General features: G+C 37.2%; 1 protein-coding gene across 2 annotated transcripts in view; it reads right to left on the bottom strand.

The window, feature by feature from the left end:
• The window catches only part of DLGAP5 (DLG associated protein 5), a 41421-nt gene that overhangs the window by 2127 nt on the left and 21775 nt on the right, over window positions 1-17519 (bottom strand). For both annotated transcript variants that reach the window (XM_005685886.3, XM_005685887.3), the window contains exons 12-18: window positions 17167-17327; window positions 10946-11038; window positions 7159-7375; window positions 4396-4579; window positions 2859-2919; window positions 1608-1848; window positions 715-764 (exon numbers count right to left, since the gene is read on the bottom strand). In XM_005685886.3, the coding sequence (XP_005685943.2) occupies window positions 715-764; window positions 1608-1848; window positions 2859-2919; window positions 4396-4579; window positions 7159-7375; window positions 10946-11038; window positions 17167-17327 (1007 nt within the window). The remainder of the gene's footprint in view (window positions 1-714; window positions 765-1607; window positions 1849-2858; window positions 2920-4395; window positions 4580-7158; window positions 7376-10945; window positions 11039-17166; window positions 17328-17519) is intronic.

The raw sequence follows: 17519 nt of genomic DNA, 5'->3' as shown, positions 1-17519 counted from the left end.
TGCCAGCATCCATGAGTATGAATCAGACAGCTCTGCCCAAAGAGGAACTTACAGTTAATAAGGGAAATAGATTCCTGAAAGCATCGTGTGTTTTACGAATGCAATAGTTTATTCATATTATACTCTCAAAAAGAGATTAAATGTGTGTACTGCACGTACTGTATGCCTTTGTCTACAGAGGAACAGGTGAGAGATGAGAGCTTTTACAGGAAGGCTTCACAGACAGGCAAATGTCTGGACTAGACTTAGAGGCAAGAGGTCACTAAAAAGTAAAGGTCGGGGGACTTCCAAATAAAATAACAGGACATAAAAACAGCAATCTAAAAGAATTACAATGAAAATAAGCATTGATGACTGAAGATAGGAAAGACATTTTCTTCTCAACTGTATACTTCAAAAGGGTATAAATCTTGTGTTATCCTTTTCTTGCATCACTGAGAAATACTAAGCATACTAAGTATTCAACCAATCTGTCACAACAAATTTGATACATAAACCATATAAAGAATTAAATCTTCAGTTTAATACTAAAGCATACTATAAAGTATATGAAATTTTTTCCCCATTTTGAGAAAAAAATGAACAAAAAAGGACTTCAGAGTAAATAGTGATAAGATGTACATTTTAAACTGTGCATATAAACTGAAAAATAACGCTCATTTTATAAAACAAATCTAAAATACAAAGAACTTTTCAAATAAATTGAAAACTTACTGAATCAAGAAGATGGCATCCAGTACTGAGACTTTTATCATCACATAATACTGAAAAAAAAAAAAGAATCATTTTTAATTTTTTAAAGAATATTCTCGCAGTTAAGGGTTGTTAGAAAAGGACAGACTTAAAATATATGAAAACTTCCAAATATCAAAGGCGAAGAAAAATGTGGGCCATCTTATGCTATATCTTTTTAAATGTAGTTAAATTTCTTCGTAAAATTCTCATCCTTAATTTCAATATACTGTCTTCTCTAAATAAATCTCATGCTTGTAATTTAAAGGTACCCCAAAGACGCTATAAGAACATAGCAGAAGTGCATTAAGTGTCTGCCCAATGTTATAATGTTTATTTTACCTTAGGCCCCAACCAGAACAGCACCATAGGGTAACAGGTAAAAACAGAAGGTGAAACCATCACACATTACATTATAACATAAATACAAGAGCCATTTCCTATTGAAGAACAATCGCAACAAAACAGGTAAGAAAAGGTATTAGGGCAGAAAAAAAGGACATTTTTAAAGAAAGGTTTGAGGTTCTTTGATGGAAAAGAAGAGAACTAAAAAAAGTTTAAGGGAATTTTTCTAATTCTGAGCCTTCACAAACAACAAAGGACCCCAGATAGTTAGGTCTAATCAAAAGTGCTCCTGTCATTCAAGGTGGATTAGTATCTGTTGCTGATTTTTAACAAGTCTGTCTCAAAAGGTTTGGGGTAGAGAGTGGGGTACCACAACAAGAACCAATTCTCATTAGATATTTACAGCAAGTGTCCAGTTTCTCAACCTTTATTCTTGGAAACTATATCCAGAAGTGTCTACAATAATCTATACTTTAGGACAAGTTCATTTTTTAATGAAACCTTATTTAAATACATTAAAAAGACCTTACCTGGCTGAGAAGTTTTTGTTTCTTCTTCCCATGAGCTGTTATTTTGTGATTGTATATTTTTTTCAGGGCTAATCATCAAAACATCTTGTGTTGTAACTGAATTTAGTTCCATTCCTTCCACATCTGAAACTTCTTCCTTTTTGTTAGTATTAATATCATCTGATACTTTGCCAGCATGGAGAGCCAAATTCATTCTTTTACTAGATAAACGATCTGTCTCAAAGTTTATCTTATTTATACCCTGGAAGTAAAAATGGTTTTTATATTTAATTACCCAAAAGTTAAATAAACATATAAAGTCTTGTCACTATTTAAAATAATAATAGAGGGATGACATTCTGAGCACAAGCTAAAGAACACTATAAATCCATCCTACTATCTTGCTTCTTGAACAATGAGATCAGATAATATTATAGCAATAGTATAACTGAAGGAAAGTTTCTCAGCAAGTACCAATATCCCGGTTCAGAGATTGACAAACATTCTATGTGAAGGGCCAGGTGTATGACGGACTCTTGAACAATATGTGTTTGAACTGCAAGGGTCCACTTAGAATCTTTTCAGTGGTAAATACTATAGGATCTGCAGTTGTTGAATCCACAGATGCAAAACTACTAACATGGAAGAACCAAGTATAAGGAGTGGGCCAACATAAGTTTTATGTGGATTTTCAACTGTGCAGAGGGATGGCACACCCCTCTTGCTGTCGTTCAAGTGTGTGTGTGCTCAGCTGTGTCCAACTCTTTGTGACCTGAAGGACTGCAGCCTGCCAGGCTCCTCTGTCCATAGAATTCTCTAGGCAAGAATACTGGAGTTGGGTTGCCATTTCCTACTCCAAAGAATCTTCTTGATCCAGGGCTAGAACTGAAGTTTCCAGATTCTTTACCATTACACCACCTGGAAAGCCCTCTGTTGTTCAAGAGTCAACTATAAATACTTTAGGCTTTGTAAGCCAGTCTCTGACACAAACACTGATCACTCTATCATTGTCTTTTTAAAGCAGCCAAATATATAAATGAATGACAGTGGCTGTAGTACAATAAAACTTTATTTACAAAAATAACCTTGATGTAAGCTGAAATACAAATTGGCACTATGGTCTCAAACAAGCCAAAGGAATAAGAACTATCATTTCATATGACTGATTAAGATTTCCAGTGGAAATTCTGGGGGTTGTTTATGGAGTTACTATATATATTGATACAAATAGATAACATCCTGGGCTACCTAATGCATCGGAACAGGACTTACACAGTTTATTTCAATTAAATCTTGTAATCCAAGACACTTAGCATCTTCTCCTATGCTGTTCCTGAAAGAGAAAAAAGAAGCACTGTACTCAGAAAATTAAACATATTGCTGTCTTGACTTGTTTTGAGACTATCCTTTATGGGTCAGAGATGGGCCCTCATCTAAGATCAGGCCTGATCCAAACAGATTAGTTTTTGATGATAGCTACTATAGGATGGCCTTAGAAACCAAATGCATTTTCCCCAGAATGCTTGCAAGCCTTTGACCATGCTGGTCAGTCTATTGGAAATCTTTTGAACCTCAGCCAATCCAGAGCCACATACCAGGGAAGGGTAAGCTAAAGCTTACTTCTAGGGGATAGAAGCAACATGCAAGTATTGTATAGCTGGAGTTGGCTACATTTACTTGTTAGCTACAGCACAATACATTCAAATCCTGAAGTTCTTAACTCACGTTTTATTAGAAACATCTGTCTCAATCTCTTGGAGTTTTTTTTTTTTTTAAAGTATACTCTATTTTTCTGGTTTTCAGCTTCACTTTGCCTTCATTGTACAAAGTTGTTTGTAAAAAGGCTCTTTTGAGACTATTTTTAGAAATTAAAACAGTAAAGAGAAATCCTAAATAGCACTTGTAATATCACTTAAATACAATTTTGGATCTTCTTAGTACAAGAAAATGAACTGCAGGATAAGAAATGACAATAAATTGGTATCTTATAATCCACAGAGTTTTAAAGCATCTAAAGTATTTTAACTGCCACAAATGCTAAATACACTGTGGCTTACATTAAAAACTAGAAATTTTACAACTTGTTCCATGAAATACTTACGAAGAAAAACTTTAATTTGTTTCCCCCATTTCAAGTTATAGGGTGTTCTCAAGGTGAATTTGGGTAACTTACTTTCCAAATTTTCTCATTTTTGAAAAATGGGGATTCAGTACCTCACATGGTTGTTCTGAGGACTGAATGAGATAATATGTGATAGGAACCTAGAACCATGTCCAGCCCATAATAATTGTTCAGTACGTATTAGCTCCCCCTTGTCTGCTCTGCCATCTGTCAAGTCAAGATTCCCAAGGTACTTTCCATAAAGGCTGGTACAAAAGTGCCTACCTCTTAATGACCCTGCAGGGACGTAACAGTACTATTTTATACATGATGAAACTGAAGCTGAGTTAATTAAACTTGACCTGAAGTTTCATAGTATGTCACATGACTGGTTTTGAGCTCAGATGTGTCAAGCACCAAAACTGCATACAAAAGAACACTATACTGCTTAGCACCAAAGAACACTATGTTGTTTCTTTTCTTCTTAGTTCTGCAGAATTTATTTTATCCTTCTAGATATGACCATTTCCAAATCTGAAATCTGAAGCCTTAATTTCCTCCTTTATAAAACAGAAATATTGCCTATACGTTATGGTCATTGTGAAATTTAAAAATATATGTGTTGCATACTTAACAGGTTAACAACTGGAAATGGTATTTAATGTCTACATCTGTTAAACTCTTAGTAATAACACATTAAAGAAATACCTGTTTCCAGGAATATTTGAAATCAAAGTCTTATCAACATGTTCACTTTTGGCACCCTGAGGACCAGGATTCTCTGGTGATGTAGTTTGTCTTAGAAGGCCCATCTCAGCCCTGGTCTCAGACACAGTTTTGCTGACAGACTGAGGTGTTTTAAGTCTTTGAGAAACACATTCAGAAGAAAGTCCTAGAAGATGAAAGAAATCATCTCAATACCAAAAAGCTCTTTCATTCATTTTTCACTATAATTAGAGAGACAGTGCCAATTCTTCCTATTCCCCTAACAACTAGCTTCTTTCTCCTATAAAAAATAATGTTTGTTAAAGTCAAATGCCTGAGACTTTCAGTTAAAGATGATACTGAACACACAAACTAAAGGCTTCCTCTTAACGTTTCACTACTATAAACAGTAAAGAGATAATCTTAAAAGGGAGAACACTACAAGGACAAAGCATCCTCTTTTTTTAAGGTCAGTGACTTTTAAAATTTGGAATATAATTTTCAAGGACAGGCGAAACAAAGAGACAACAAAACTCAGGAAATTTTGGAAGTGCAATATAGATGGGTGAGTAGTGTATTTCCTAGTAAACCTGAGAAAATAAATCCTAAGCCACCAGTCAGGAAAGATGTGAATCAGCCCAGTTTATACCACAGTACTCCTCAAAAAGAATTGGTGGCGTCAAGAATCGCTAGGAGCACAGGTAATAACAGGAAGATTGGTTCAAAGTCAGTTTAAAAAACAATTAAGAGTCCAGACGCCTTTCCTCATTATGCACAGCTGGGCAGCTGTGAACAATCCCCTCCCACCATGAAGATTAAAAAAAAAACTAGAGGCTTATTTCCCCTAAAAAGTTGAAATAGAGGGTCTCTGGTTTAGGGGATACAATTCAAAGATGAGTACTATGTGGAAAAGGGGGGATGAAATGAGTATTTTTAAAACTGTTGATACACTCAGTTTCCCTCCCTCCATGTAGCTCCTGAAAGACTGGCAGCCAGAATTATACCCTCCAGGCAGCAGATTGGAAAGATCTCTGGAGAACCTGACTGCTGCTGCTGCTAAGTCGCTTCAGTCATGTCTGACTCTGTACGACCCAATGGGAGCCCATCAGGCTCCACCGTCCCTGGGATTCTCCAGACAAGAACACTGGAGCGGGTGGCCATTTCCTTCTCCAATGCATGAAAGTGAAAAGTGAAAGTGAGTCGCTCAGACTCTTAGCGACCCCATGAGAATCTGACTAGCCCATGAGAAAAGACTTAAATACAGCATAACAATGCAGCTAAATCATCCCCATAACAATGCAGCTAAATCATCCCACAGTAAAAACCCTACCACCCATGTGCTGCCATGCAGAGCCCTGCTCATCGCTGTGAGCAGGCAGTGAACTGCCATTAGATACCCAAGGGAAGCCTCTGATACAAGAGACAGAAACCAAAACCAAACAGATAAGAGTATTTTGGAACAAATATTGACTCTCCAGGAGAAGAATACATAAAAGTTATCATTAATGTCTGCAGAAAGATAAGACAACACACTTAAGAAACAAGTACAGAATATTATAAAATGGAACATCCAAAGAATGAGAGAGAGCTCTTAGGAATTAAAAACATCGTCAACAGGAAAGTTGAAGAAATTCAGGAAGTAGAAGAAAATGACAAGTACAGGAAAGAATGACAGCCTATTACCAGGAGAAAGACATGTGCTTCTGGAAGAAAGATCAGAGAGAACCAAGGAAAGTATATCAAAGAAATGATTCAAGAAAAAAATCTACACTTTATTTAGAAAAGGCCAAAGATTCCTCTAAGCACTGGAAGTGGTGGTCTTGAGGACATAACAAATAGGGGCTTCTTGGGGGACTTCTGTTTTATAACAAACCTCATATAACCTATGTGTTCTATAATTAAAACTCAATTTCAAAAAGATAAATTTTGGTCAAAAACCTTGATCTCTCTAGTCATAAGTGCCAAGATGGGACATGAAAGAACATACAGCAGTGAACCCACAGTCCTGCAAACTACTAGGATCCTTGGAAAGTAAGTAGCAAGGAGCCGTGTCATTAGCAGTGAGGCAATTCCTGGGCATCCAGGGAGCATAGCTGCTTAGAAGAAAGGAAACACATCAAAACCACACACTAGGTGTGATACCTAAATTGATTGGGAGGTCATAAAATACTTGGTGATAAATTTACATTTTAAAGTAAACATTAGATAGCAACTCAAATTTATTGTCAGAAATCTTCCTAGTGGACACAGTTAGATAATAGAAAAAAAAAAATCCCTTCTGCTAATTAGTACTTAAAGAGGACTTGGTCTGCTTCTCCTTGGAAATAAATATCTAGCACTTAACGCATTAACAGAAGTGTCTACCAAGATTTAAGGAACAGATTACTTCAACTATGACCTCTCATTTATGGCTTATATTTAATTTCAATCTAAGTAAATAAATTCAATCTAATAAAGACTGCCTATGAAAAACACAACCAGAGTTAGAAAATCATAAGAAAGAATGACTTCCTAAAGCATTAAGAGATGGTTACATGGCAGTATTTTAAAATCAGGGAACAGGTACTCTCATTACATTTCAAAAACACTGGAGGAAAATTTTCACTCCAAATGAAAATGAAACCAAACTTATCTTCCATAAGCTATTTCTCAGAAATCACAGTGAAAACACATAAATCTTCACATGAAAACTGTTTTTCAACTCTTACGCAAGCGTCCATCCAACCAAAGTATTTCCCTTAAGTAGTCTCAGCAGAAAAAACTAACCTGAGAATGATTTAATGGGACTTTCAATTCTGAAAAATCCAGCATCAAACACTATTTTATCCACTTCCTTTGGCATTACAGAGGCTGCTGCCTCAGCCTGTTCCTCCTGCTTAATTCTCTCTCTCATTGCATTTTTTATGGCAGCGAGGCGATTTCTAGCAGCAATTCTTCCGTCATCCTGTTTGGGTTTACTTGTTATACCCGAGACAACTTTTTTCTGTGAAGAGAAATTTTAACATTTATTAAAGCTACTCATTATCATCTAAAGAATCTGCCTGCAATGCAGAAGGATCCAGGTTCGACCCCTGGGTTGGGAATATCTTCTGGAGAAAGGAATGGCTACCCACTCCAGTATTCTTGCTTGGAGAAGTCAATGAACAGAGGAGCCTGGCAGGTACAGTCCATGGGGTCACAAAAAGTTGGACATGGCTGAGCGATTAATACTTTCACACATTATCATTTTATAAGAAAAACAAATAAAGCATTTGTAAAATATTTAGCATGTTCAATATATACTTATCAAGCTCCTAGTATGTGCTAAAATGCTGGGGCCAAAAGTTAAAGGACCAAGTTCCTGCTCTCAAGGAGGTCTCAGCCTCATGGTGGAAGAGCTAGATAAAGACACCGAGAAGAATAAATGTCATGTTCAAACTAAATTCAGAGGGCTGAATTTATGAATTAATCAACCTTCAGAGGCACCAAGAAAACTTCCAGGAAGTCACACCTAAGCTGAAATCAGAGATAGGTGAGCTACAAGATGGGGTAAGGAAAGCGCTAGGCAGAGAGAACAGCATGTTTGCAAAACCAGAAGTGAAAAAGCACAGAGGAGTTGGCACGAGGTGAGCACAGCTAATCAGAATCCTTCACATGTGGCCATTTACACAGAGGACAGAAGAATAGAGATTACCTATGATTTTTAAGCAGGAGGTTAGCATTACCGAATTTGCCTTTTAGAAACGTCACTCACTCTGTCCAGCCTGGAGAACGGGCTGGAGAGTGACAAGCCAGTTAGGAAGGAGACTTCCGCAGTGACACTGGGAAAAGATGCCGGTAGTTGAGGTTAAGGAGGGGGAAAAATGGAAAAAAGTAAACAGATTCAAGAGATGTTTAAGAGGAAGAATTGAGAGGACTTAGCAATCTTTTAGACATGCAAGGGTAAATGGTGAAAAACAGAACGGATCACAGAAGATAACCAGGTTTCCATCTTGGGCCCCTGGAGGGATGGTACCACCATTCTCTGGAACAGGGAAACATCAATGTGTGTGCAGATGATTTCAGTTTGGGATAAATAGCTTATATATATCTTGATACTTAAAGTATTACTGTGTCAGCAGTAAGTGTGGTTTGAAATATAGATTTGGGAATCATTGCAGGGTGGGTACAACTGCACATGAAGAAAGTGGAAGGAGGGAAGAGAGCTGAAGTAGAAACTTGAATATCACAAACACTTAAGGGACAAGTGGAAACAGAAACTTGCAAACATGACCGAAGAATGGATATAGAGGTAGGAGGAAGATCAGTAGAATATAATTTCAAGAAAGAGGAAGTAGACTGTATTTAATAATGCAGAGGGACTAGATTTTATAATTAACTGTCTATTAACTGCGGAACTAGTGGGTCAATAACCTTGGTTATAACTGTTCTAGAGGCCTAGAGAGGGTGAAGCTGAATGGCAGTGAGTTGGAGAGGTAAATGGGAATCGAAATAGTAAAGACAGAGTATAGAGAACTTTGTGACTGGGAAGAAAGAAATGGGAATGAGAAAAGGAAGGTACAGATAACTAGAGGGAGATGTGGACCTCATAGGTTTAGTTGTTTTTGTTTTTTCTAATGTAAACAAAGATAAGACACTTAAATATATCTAAAAACAGATGGAAAAAGGAGGGAAAGGTAGAAAACAAGGCTAAGTGATGGAATGAGAAGTCAATAAATAGGAATCAGAAGGGAACGGTGTCAAAATATAGGTAAAAGATAAATCTTATTTGTCCCATAGCTTAACAATAGCTTATAAATAAAGTAGGAAGAGAGAGACACCTGGTGATAAAATGCAGAATTACAAGGCTCTGCCCTATTGCTACAGCCATTATTTGCATCACTGATGATATTGATGTTTCCAGGACTAAGTACTCAATAAGAAATATCTACAGTAGCTTCAAAATGTTCAAGTATCCTTCACTGTTTAGCATATTTAAAACTCATTTGTTTAATTTTGTCAGTGTCCTTAGAGTCCTTGTTATAACAATTAGCAAAATAATTTTATTAAATCTTTCTTTAATACTCTAACATCTTAAATTCCTAAGGAGTCAAAACAGTTTTTTATCTGGATTACACAGCATAATAAAGTACCAATCTGGAAGCCTAATTTTATAACCACAGGCATTTTTCTAAAATCTAAAAGGAAAACTGGATGTTTGAAAGGTGCTCATCTGAACCAGTGAGTTTAAAACATTACTAGAAGGCCTCCCTGGGGCTTAGTGGTGAAGAGTCCGCCTGCCAACGGAGGAGACACAGGTTTGACCTCTGATCCGGGAAGATCCCACGTGCCATGGAGCAACTGTGCTTGTGCGCCGCAACTACTGAGCCTGTGCTCTGGAGCCTGGAAGCCACCTCTGTTGAGACCATGTGCCACAACTACGGAAGCCCACCCACATGCCCTAGAGCCTGTGCTCCGCAACAAGAGAAACCAGCAGCCTGCAACTGGAGTAGTGCCCCACTCGCCACAACTAGAGACAAGTTCACAAAGCCATGAAGACCCCATACAGCCAAATAAATAAACAAACATTATTAGGGGAAAAAAATCTACAAATATATAACATTGGAATCTATCATGATAGCCAGCAGCCTGCAACTGGAGTAGTGCCCCCAACTCGCCACAACTAGAGAAAAGTTCACAAAGCCATGAAGACTCCATACAGCCAAATAAACAAACAAACATTATTAGGGGAAAAAATCTACAAATATATAACATTGGAATCTATCATGATAGCCAGCAGCCTGCAACTGGAGTAGTGCCCCCAACTCACCACAACTAGAGACAAGTTCACAAAGCCATGAAGACCCCATACAGCCAAATAAACAAACAAACATTATTAGGGGAAAAAATCTACAAATATGTAACACTGGAATCTATCATGATAAAGTGAATTTCACAGAGAAAAGTAATAGGAAATTTTACGAAATAAAGTGTAGGGAAGAAGACAGATATTCTAAAGAGTCATTGTTTCTCTTTTCTATTTAAAATTCTTTCATTTTGAAATGTATCACTCAAAAGAGACACACAATCCACTGTACTGGATAAAAGCAGGGATTCTGGAATGTGCAAGTCTGGCCTGAAACCTAGCTCCACCTTGGGCAAGTAACTTAATCTATTCTGGGCCTCACATCCCAGATAACAGTACTACCTCAATAGGATTGTTGAGGATAAAATGAGTTAAAACATGTTAAGTACTTGGAACACCACCTGGCACATACTAAGCATTATATAAATTATTTACTTCTACTATGTATAAACACAATTTGAAGAATAAAACACACACACACATATGCGCTACTGAGTACCTCAGAAGCTCCTGGGGTGCCCCAATGCCATCACAGCCCCTATCATTCCTCCCTCCAGAAATAATCATCCTGATTTCGTGTTGTTCATTTCCTTATTCTTTCTTTAAAGACAATCAGGATATGAAACATTTTATAAAATGATAAAAAAATCTGAAGCTAAATGTTTTTGAAGCTGGAAAATAAAAATTTTTTAGAGTAGAAGAGTCTATATTAGAAACCCACAGACTTACCCGAAAAACTTTTTTGCTTGTATTGTTATTGTTTTGCCATCCAGATTCCTCAAGTTTGGTCAGATTGCTGAATTTTTGATTTACGTCTTCTATCTGTTAATAAATAAAGCACAAGTTTATCAGATCAATTAAAAAAACACATTAAAATGACAAACTAATAAACTGAAGCTTAAAAAAAATTGAGAATGGCAACATAAATTAGACTAAATCATTCTCAATTCAGTATTCAAGTAAAAAACTCTTATGGTAAAATTGTTTATTGTTATTTTTTGTCTTCTAAACCTCCAAAATCTACATAATGGATGTCATATATGAATAACTCTCCTAAATTATTTTTGATCACTAAAATGCTAAGAGAGATATCCTAAATGTTTTTGTTTCCTAAATTACACAATCTGAACACAACCATTCTCTCTCTTTTTTACAGTTTATTTATCCATTCTCTTACTGAAGGACATCTTGGCTGCTTCCAAGTTTTGGCAATTATGAATAAAGACGTTATAAACATCTGTGTACACGTTTTTGTGTGCACGTTTTGGATTATATGATAAGAGCATATCTAGCTCTGTGAGAAACTGCCAAACTGTCTTCCAAAGTGGCTGTACCATTTTGCATTCCCATCAGCAATGAATTAGAGTTCCTGATGCCTGCCATGCTCACCAGCATTTGGTGAAGTCAGTGGTTTGGATTTTTGCCATTCTAACAGGCATGCAGTGGCATCTCATTGTAGTTTTAATTGGCAATTCCTTAGTGATCTATGATGTTGAGCTTTATCTCTTCAAATGCTTACTTGCCATCTGTATATCTTCTTTGGCAAGGTGTCTGCTCAGGTCTTTTCTCCACTTTAAAACCACTTTAAAGGTGGTTTTAAGGATTCTTTGTATATTTTGATGCAGATATGTCTGTATCAAATATCAGATATATCATGTGCAAACATTTTTCTTCTAGTCTGTGGTTTGCCTTCTCACAATCTCACTTTAAAAAATTCAAAGTAATATCCCCATCCTTTTGATATTTCCAATCTCTTCCAAAGAGGTACCCACTGTCAACAGTTTGGTAAATTTGCTTCAAGTGCCCTTACTATGTATTTATATTTATAAATATTCTCAACCTCTCTCTCTCAAAAAAAAATTTAAATGTCAAAATGACTCAGGATTACCTTTATGATTACTGATTTTCAACAAGGTGCCACTGCAGTTCAACAAGGAAAAGACAATCTTTTCAAGAAACAGTACTGGGAAAATTTTATATCCTCAAGAAAACAGATGAATTTAGACTTTTGCCTACACTATACACACACCAAAAATTCCAAATGGCTCACAGACCTAGCTGTAAGAGCTAAAACTATAGCACTTTTAGAAAAAACCTAACAGAAAATCTTTGTGATTTGTGGTTAAGCAAAAAGAGTTCTTAGATATGATCACAAAAAAGAAAAAAAATTGATAAATTGAACTTCATCAAAATTTAAAATATCTATATTTCAAAAGAAATTATTTAGAAAGTTACAAGACAAGCCACAAATTGGGAGAAAATATTTGCAAATAATACTTCTGATAAAGGACTTGTGTCCATGATATATTGAAAACACTTACCACTCCATAATAAAGACAAACCAATGTAAAAATGGGCAAAATATTTCACTAGATATTTTACCCCAAAAAATATGAACAGCTAATAAGCACATGAAAAGATGCTTAACATCATTATCATTAGGGAAACACAAACCAAAACTATTATATAACGAGATACTTCTCACCCACTAGGATGGTTATTCTAAAAACGACAGACAATAACAAGTATGAATATGGTAAAAAAGGAACACACCAATTGTTGGTAAGAAAAATGCTGTAATCACTTTGGGAAATAGTTTGGCAGTTTCTTTAAAAGTTAAACATAAATTTACTATATGATCCGGCAATATTCCACATATCTACCCGAGAGAAATAAAAACACAAATCCACACAATACATGATTCATAGATGACTTCATAGTATATGAAAAAAGAGTGGAAACAATCTAAACATACATCAGTTGGTTAAAGTTCAGATACAATCTACAACATGGATGAACCTCAGAAACATCATGCTAAGTGAAAAAAGTCACATACAAAAGACCACGTACTGTATTAGTCTACTTAATATGAAATGTTCACAAAAGGCAAATCTACAAAGACAGCAAGATCAGTGGTTGCTTGGGGACTAGGCATGGGAGTGTGGACTGATTTGCAGATAGGCAAAGAGGACCTTTTTGTGGTGATAAAAGTTTTCTTGGGAATTCCCTGGTGGTCCAATGGTTAGGACCCAGTGCTTTCACTGCTGGGGTCTGGGTTCAATCCCTGTACAGGGGTCTAAGATCCCTCATGCTGAGTGGTGAGGCCAAATAAAAAATGTTTAAATAACAAAAATGTTCTAAATTTGGATCATGGTGATGGTTGTACAACTCTGTAAATTTATTGAAAATCACTGAACAGAACACTTGAAATGGGCTAATTTTATGATATGTAGATCATATTTCAATACAACTCTTAAAAAAAAAAAAAAAGGTCCCAAGAGCCAATTTGTTGAAGAGGCTCCCAATGACCAAAGCTGAGAAATGAGCATCAATACAGATGGTAAATATAAACAGTGAAAACACATCCAATATCTTTAAATCTATAAATTAATAACAATACTAGGAAACACAAAATTAATTGATCACCATTGAAGAATACTAGCTGCAGTCCATGGGGTCGCTAAGAGTCGGACACGACTGAGTGACTTCTCGTTCACTTTTCACTTTCATGCATTGGAGAAGGAAATGGCAACCCACTCCAGTGTTCTTGCCTAGAGAATCCCAGGGACAGGGATTCTTTGACCCTTTATATGAAACTTGTTTTCTCTCTGGAAGCTTCTAGAGTTTTCTCTTCATCATAAGAGTTATACAGTTACACTTAATGAAGTGTGCTGGTGTGGGTCTATTCTGATTCACAGTGCTGGGCACTCAATAGGCCCCTTAAATCTGGAATTCATGTCCTCCAGTTCTGGGGAAATTTTTAAACCACTTCATTGATTTCCCATTTTTTCTGTACTATTTTTCTGGAATCCCTATTATTTGGAGACTATACCTCCTAGATTGGTCCACTTCCTCCATCCAAATACCTTTCTTATGTTTTTCTTGGCTTCCTTCTTTCAGGTTTGAGGCTTTCTTGAAATGTCTAATAGTTGTTGGCTATAGGTTCTTGACTTCCCTAGTGGCTCAGAGGGTAAAGCATCTGTCTACAATGCGGGAGACCTGGGTTCAATCCCTGGGTTGGGAAGATCCCCTGAAGAAGGAAATGGCAACCCACTCCAGTACTATTGCCTGGAGAATCCCATGGACAGAGGAGCCTGGTAGGCTACAGTCCATGGGGTCACAAACAGTCGGACACGACTGAGCAACTTCACTTTCACTTTCTTTCTTATAGGTTCTTGAAATGGCTTTTTATATACTTATTACTAAAACATGCCCAAGAAGCTGGAAACTGTCATCTCCTCCCATGGCTTTACTAATCTTCTGATTCCCTCTCTCATAGCACTTTTTACATTAGATTGGAATTTCTCTGGGGCAGAAAATGTGCCATATTTTATCAACTCCTAGTACAATGTCTAGCACACACAGGAACTCAGTAACTGCTAGATGAACTCAACTACTAAAGAACAGATTTCATTTTCTCACATGTAGAAGCATTACAGATTATTCAACAGTTGAATATAACTCAATTTCCAACCCAAATAGAAAACACTGATTATATGGGGAGAAGAAATCGGTCATCACATTTTGACAGCACTTTACAGTTTACAAAGGTACTAACATCTCATTTATTAGGTTGGTGCAAAAGTGTGGCTTCCGACTGTGAATTTTAAATCATTATAACTAGCTCAAACACATCTTTCAAAATAGGAACCATTACAATCAACACATTTTTGCCAACAAGAAATAAGTTTGCTTATTCCTGTAGCATAAAAATATGTGCTTTGGGATTCGATGAACCCTTGGAAAGCATTTTCTGCATCCTGATGATTGTGGAAGCATTTCCCCTGCAAAAAGTTGTCAAGATGCTTGAAGAAGTAGTAGTTGGTCAGCAAGAGGTTGGGTGAATATGCTTGTTGTTCAGTTGCTAGGTCATGCCCCACTCTTTGCATCCCCATGGACTGCAGAACACCAGGCTTCCCTGTCCTTCACCATCTCTCTGAGCTTGCTCAAACTCATGTCCATTGAGTTGGTGATGCCATCCAACCATCTTATCCTCTAGTCTCCCCTTCTCCTCCTGCCTTCAATCTTTCCCAGCATCAGGTTCTTTTCTATTAAGTCGGCTCTTCGGCCACCTTTCTAATAAGGTGACCAAAGTATTGGAGTTTCAGCTTCAGCATCAGTCCTTCCAATGAATATTCAGTGTTGATTTCCTTTAGAATTGACTGGTTTGATCTCCTTGCTGTTCAAGGGACTCTCAAAAGTCTTCTCTAGTACAATTTGAAATTCTTCAACATTCAGCCTTCTTTATGGTTCAACTCTCACATCCATAGATGACTACTGAAGTCAGGCAAATATGGTGGATGAAGCAAAATTCCACAGCCCAATTTGTTCAACTTTTGAAGCACTGGTTGTGCAATGTATGGTCGGGCATTGTTGTGGAGAACTGGGCCGTTTCTGTTGACCCATGACAGCTGCAGGCATTGCAGTTTTTGGTGCATCTCATCAATTTGCTGAGCATACTTCTCAGATGTAATGGTTTTGCCAGGATTCAAAAAGCCGTAGTGGATCAGACCAGCAGCAGACCACCAAACAGTGACCATGTGCGAGTCTGGCTTTGGGAAGTGCTTTGGAACTTCTTGGTCCAAACACTGAGCTGGTCATCACCAGTTGTATAAAATCCACTTTTGGTTGCATGTCACAGTCTGGTTGAGAAATGGTTCATCATTGCATAGAATTCTAAGAGAAGACAACACTTAAACATGATGATATTTTTGCTTTGTGGTCAGCTATTGAGGCACCTACTTGTTGAGCTTTTTCACCTTTCCAATGTGCTTCAAATGCCAAACAACCATAGAACAGTCATCACTGAGTTCTTCAGCAACTTCTCCTGTAGTTTTAAGCTTTGAAGATTGCTCTCATTTGATTCTTGTCAACTTCCAACAGCTAGCTACTGTGCTCCTCATCTTCAAGCCTCTGTCTCCTTTGCAAAACTTCTTGAACCACCACTACACTGTACATTCATTAGCAGTTCCTGGGGCCAAATGCATTGATGATGTTGCGAGTTGTCTCCACTGCTTTACAACCCATTTTGAATTTGAATAAAAAAGAAATCGCTCAAATTCGCCTTTTGTCAAACATCATCTCCATAGTCCAAAATAAATATAAAATAAACAGCAAGTAATAAGTCAGCAAAAAACATAAAGTGAGAAATGTGCATTAAAAATGATGTATAACTTAACCATATTTATTAAGAATGTAGTCCGATATCAAACAGCAAATTTCAACAACGGAAAAATGACAATTATGTTTACACCAACCCAATAATATTACAGGTACGTAAGAAGCTACTTTTCTTTTTTCTTAACTTGATTTATTTTTGGCTGTGCTGGATCCTCATTGCCACACAGGTTTTTCTCTACTTGTGGCAAGCAGAGGCTACTCTCTAGTTGTGGTGTGCAGGCTTCTCATTGCAGTGGCTTCTCTTGTTGAGGTTCATGGGCTCTAAGGCAGAAGGACTTCAGAAGTTTGGGCCTGTGGGTTCAGTAGTTGGGGCTCCCAGGCTCTAGAGCACAGGCGCAATAGTTGTGGCACATGGACTTAGCTGCTCCAAGGCATGTGGGATCTTCCCAGATCAGGGACTGAATCCATGTCTCCTACACTGGCAGGTGGATACTTAACCACTGAGCCACCAGGTTAGTCCCAGAAGCTACTGCTAACCCTTTTATATTACTGTTAGGGGCTTCTCCAGTGGCTCAGTGGTAAAAAAAATCTGGACCTGTAAGAGACTTGGGTTTGATTCTTGGGTCAAGAAGATCCTCTAGAGGAGGAAATGGCAACCCACTGCAGTACTCTTGCCTGGGAAATACCATGGACAGAGGAGCCTGGCAGGCTGCAGTCCATGGGGTTGCAAAGAATCGGACACGACTTAGCAACTGAGCACATATTACTGTTAACTTATTAAAAAAAAAAAAGACTCAAAGTTAATATATTCAAAATACTTGACCACATACCTGAAAACTAACCATATCCCAAAATCCATCCAGATCTGTACAGGTAGTCTCCTTTTCACCTCGTTTATATTCACAATTGTCCACCAGTCCTTCAAACTGTTTAAACCTTTCTTTCATTAGGAGTCTTGTTTGACCAACTGCTGTGCGAATAAGATCTTTAGCTAGAGGAAATACAAGGTTTTTAAAAGTTAAAGGACAAAACAAGATCTTTATTGCAATCCAACCAGCTGATAAGGTGACCTCATTCCAAACATCCTAGAGTTATAGAATCAAATTCTTACTTTATAGCAAAACAAAAAATATCTACTACAAAACTTTGTGATACAAATATAGAGCATTTACTATCTGTTTCA

The sequence above is a fragment of the Capra hircus genome, chromosome 10 (genome assembly GCF_001704415.2).
Source record: "Capra hircus breed San Clemente chromosome 10, ASM170441v1, whole genome shotgun sequence".
NCBI lineage: Eukaryota > Metazoa > Chordata > Mammalia > Artiodactyla > Bovidae > Capra > Capra hircus.
The sequence above is the reverse complement of the archived record's forward strand: the minus strand, read 5'-3'. Positions and strand labels throughout refer to the sequence as shown.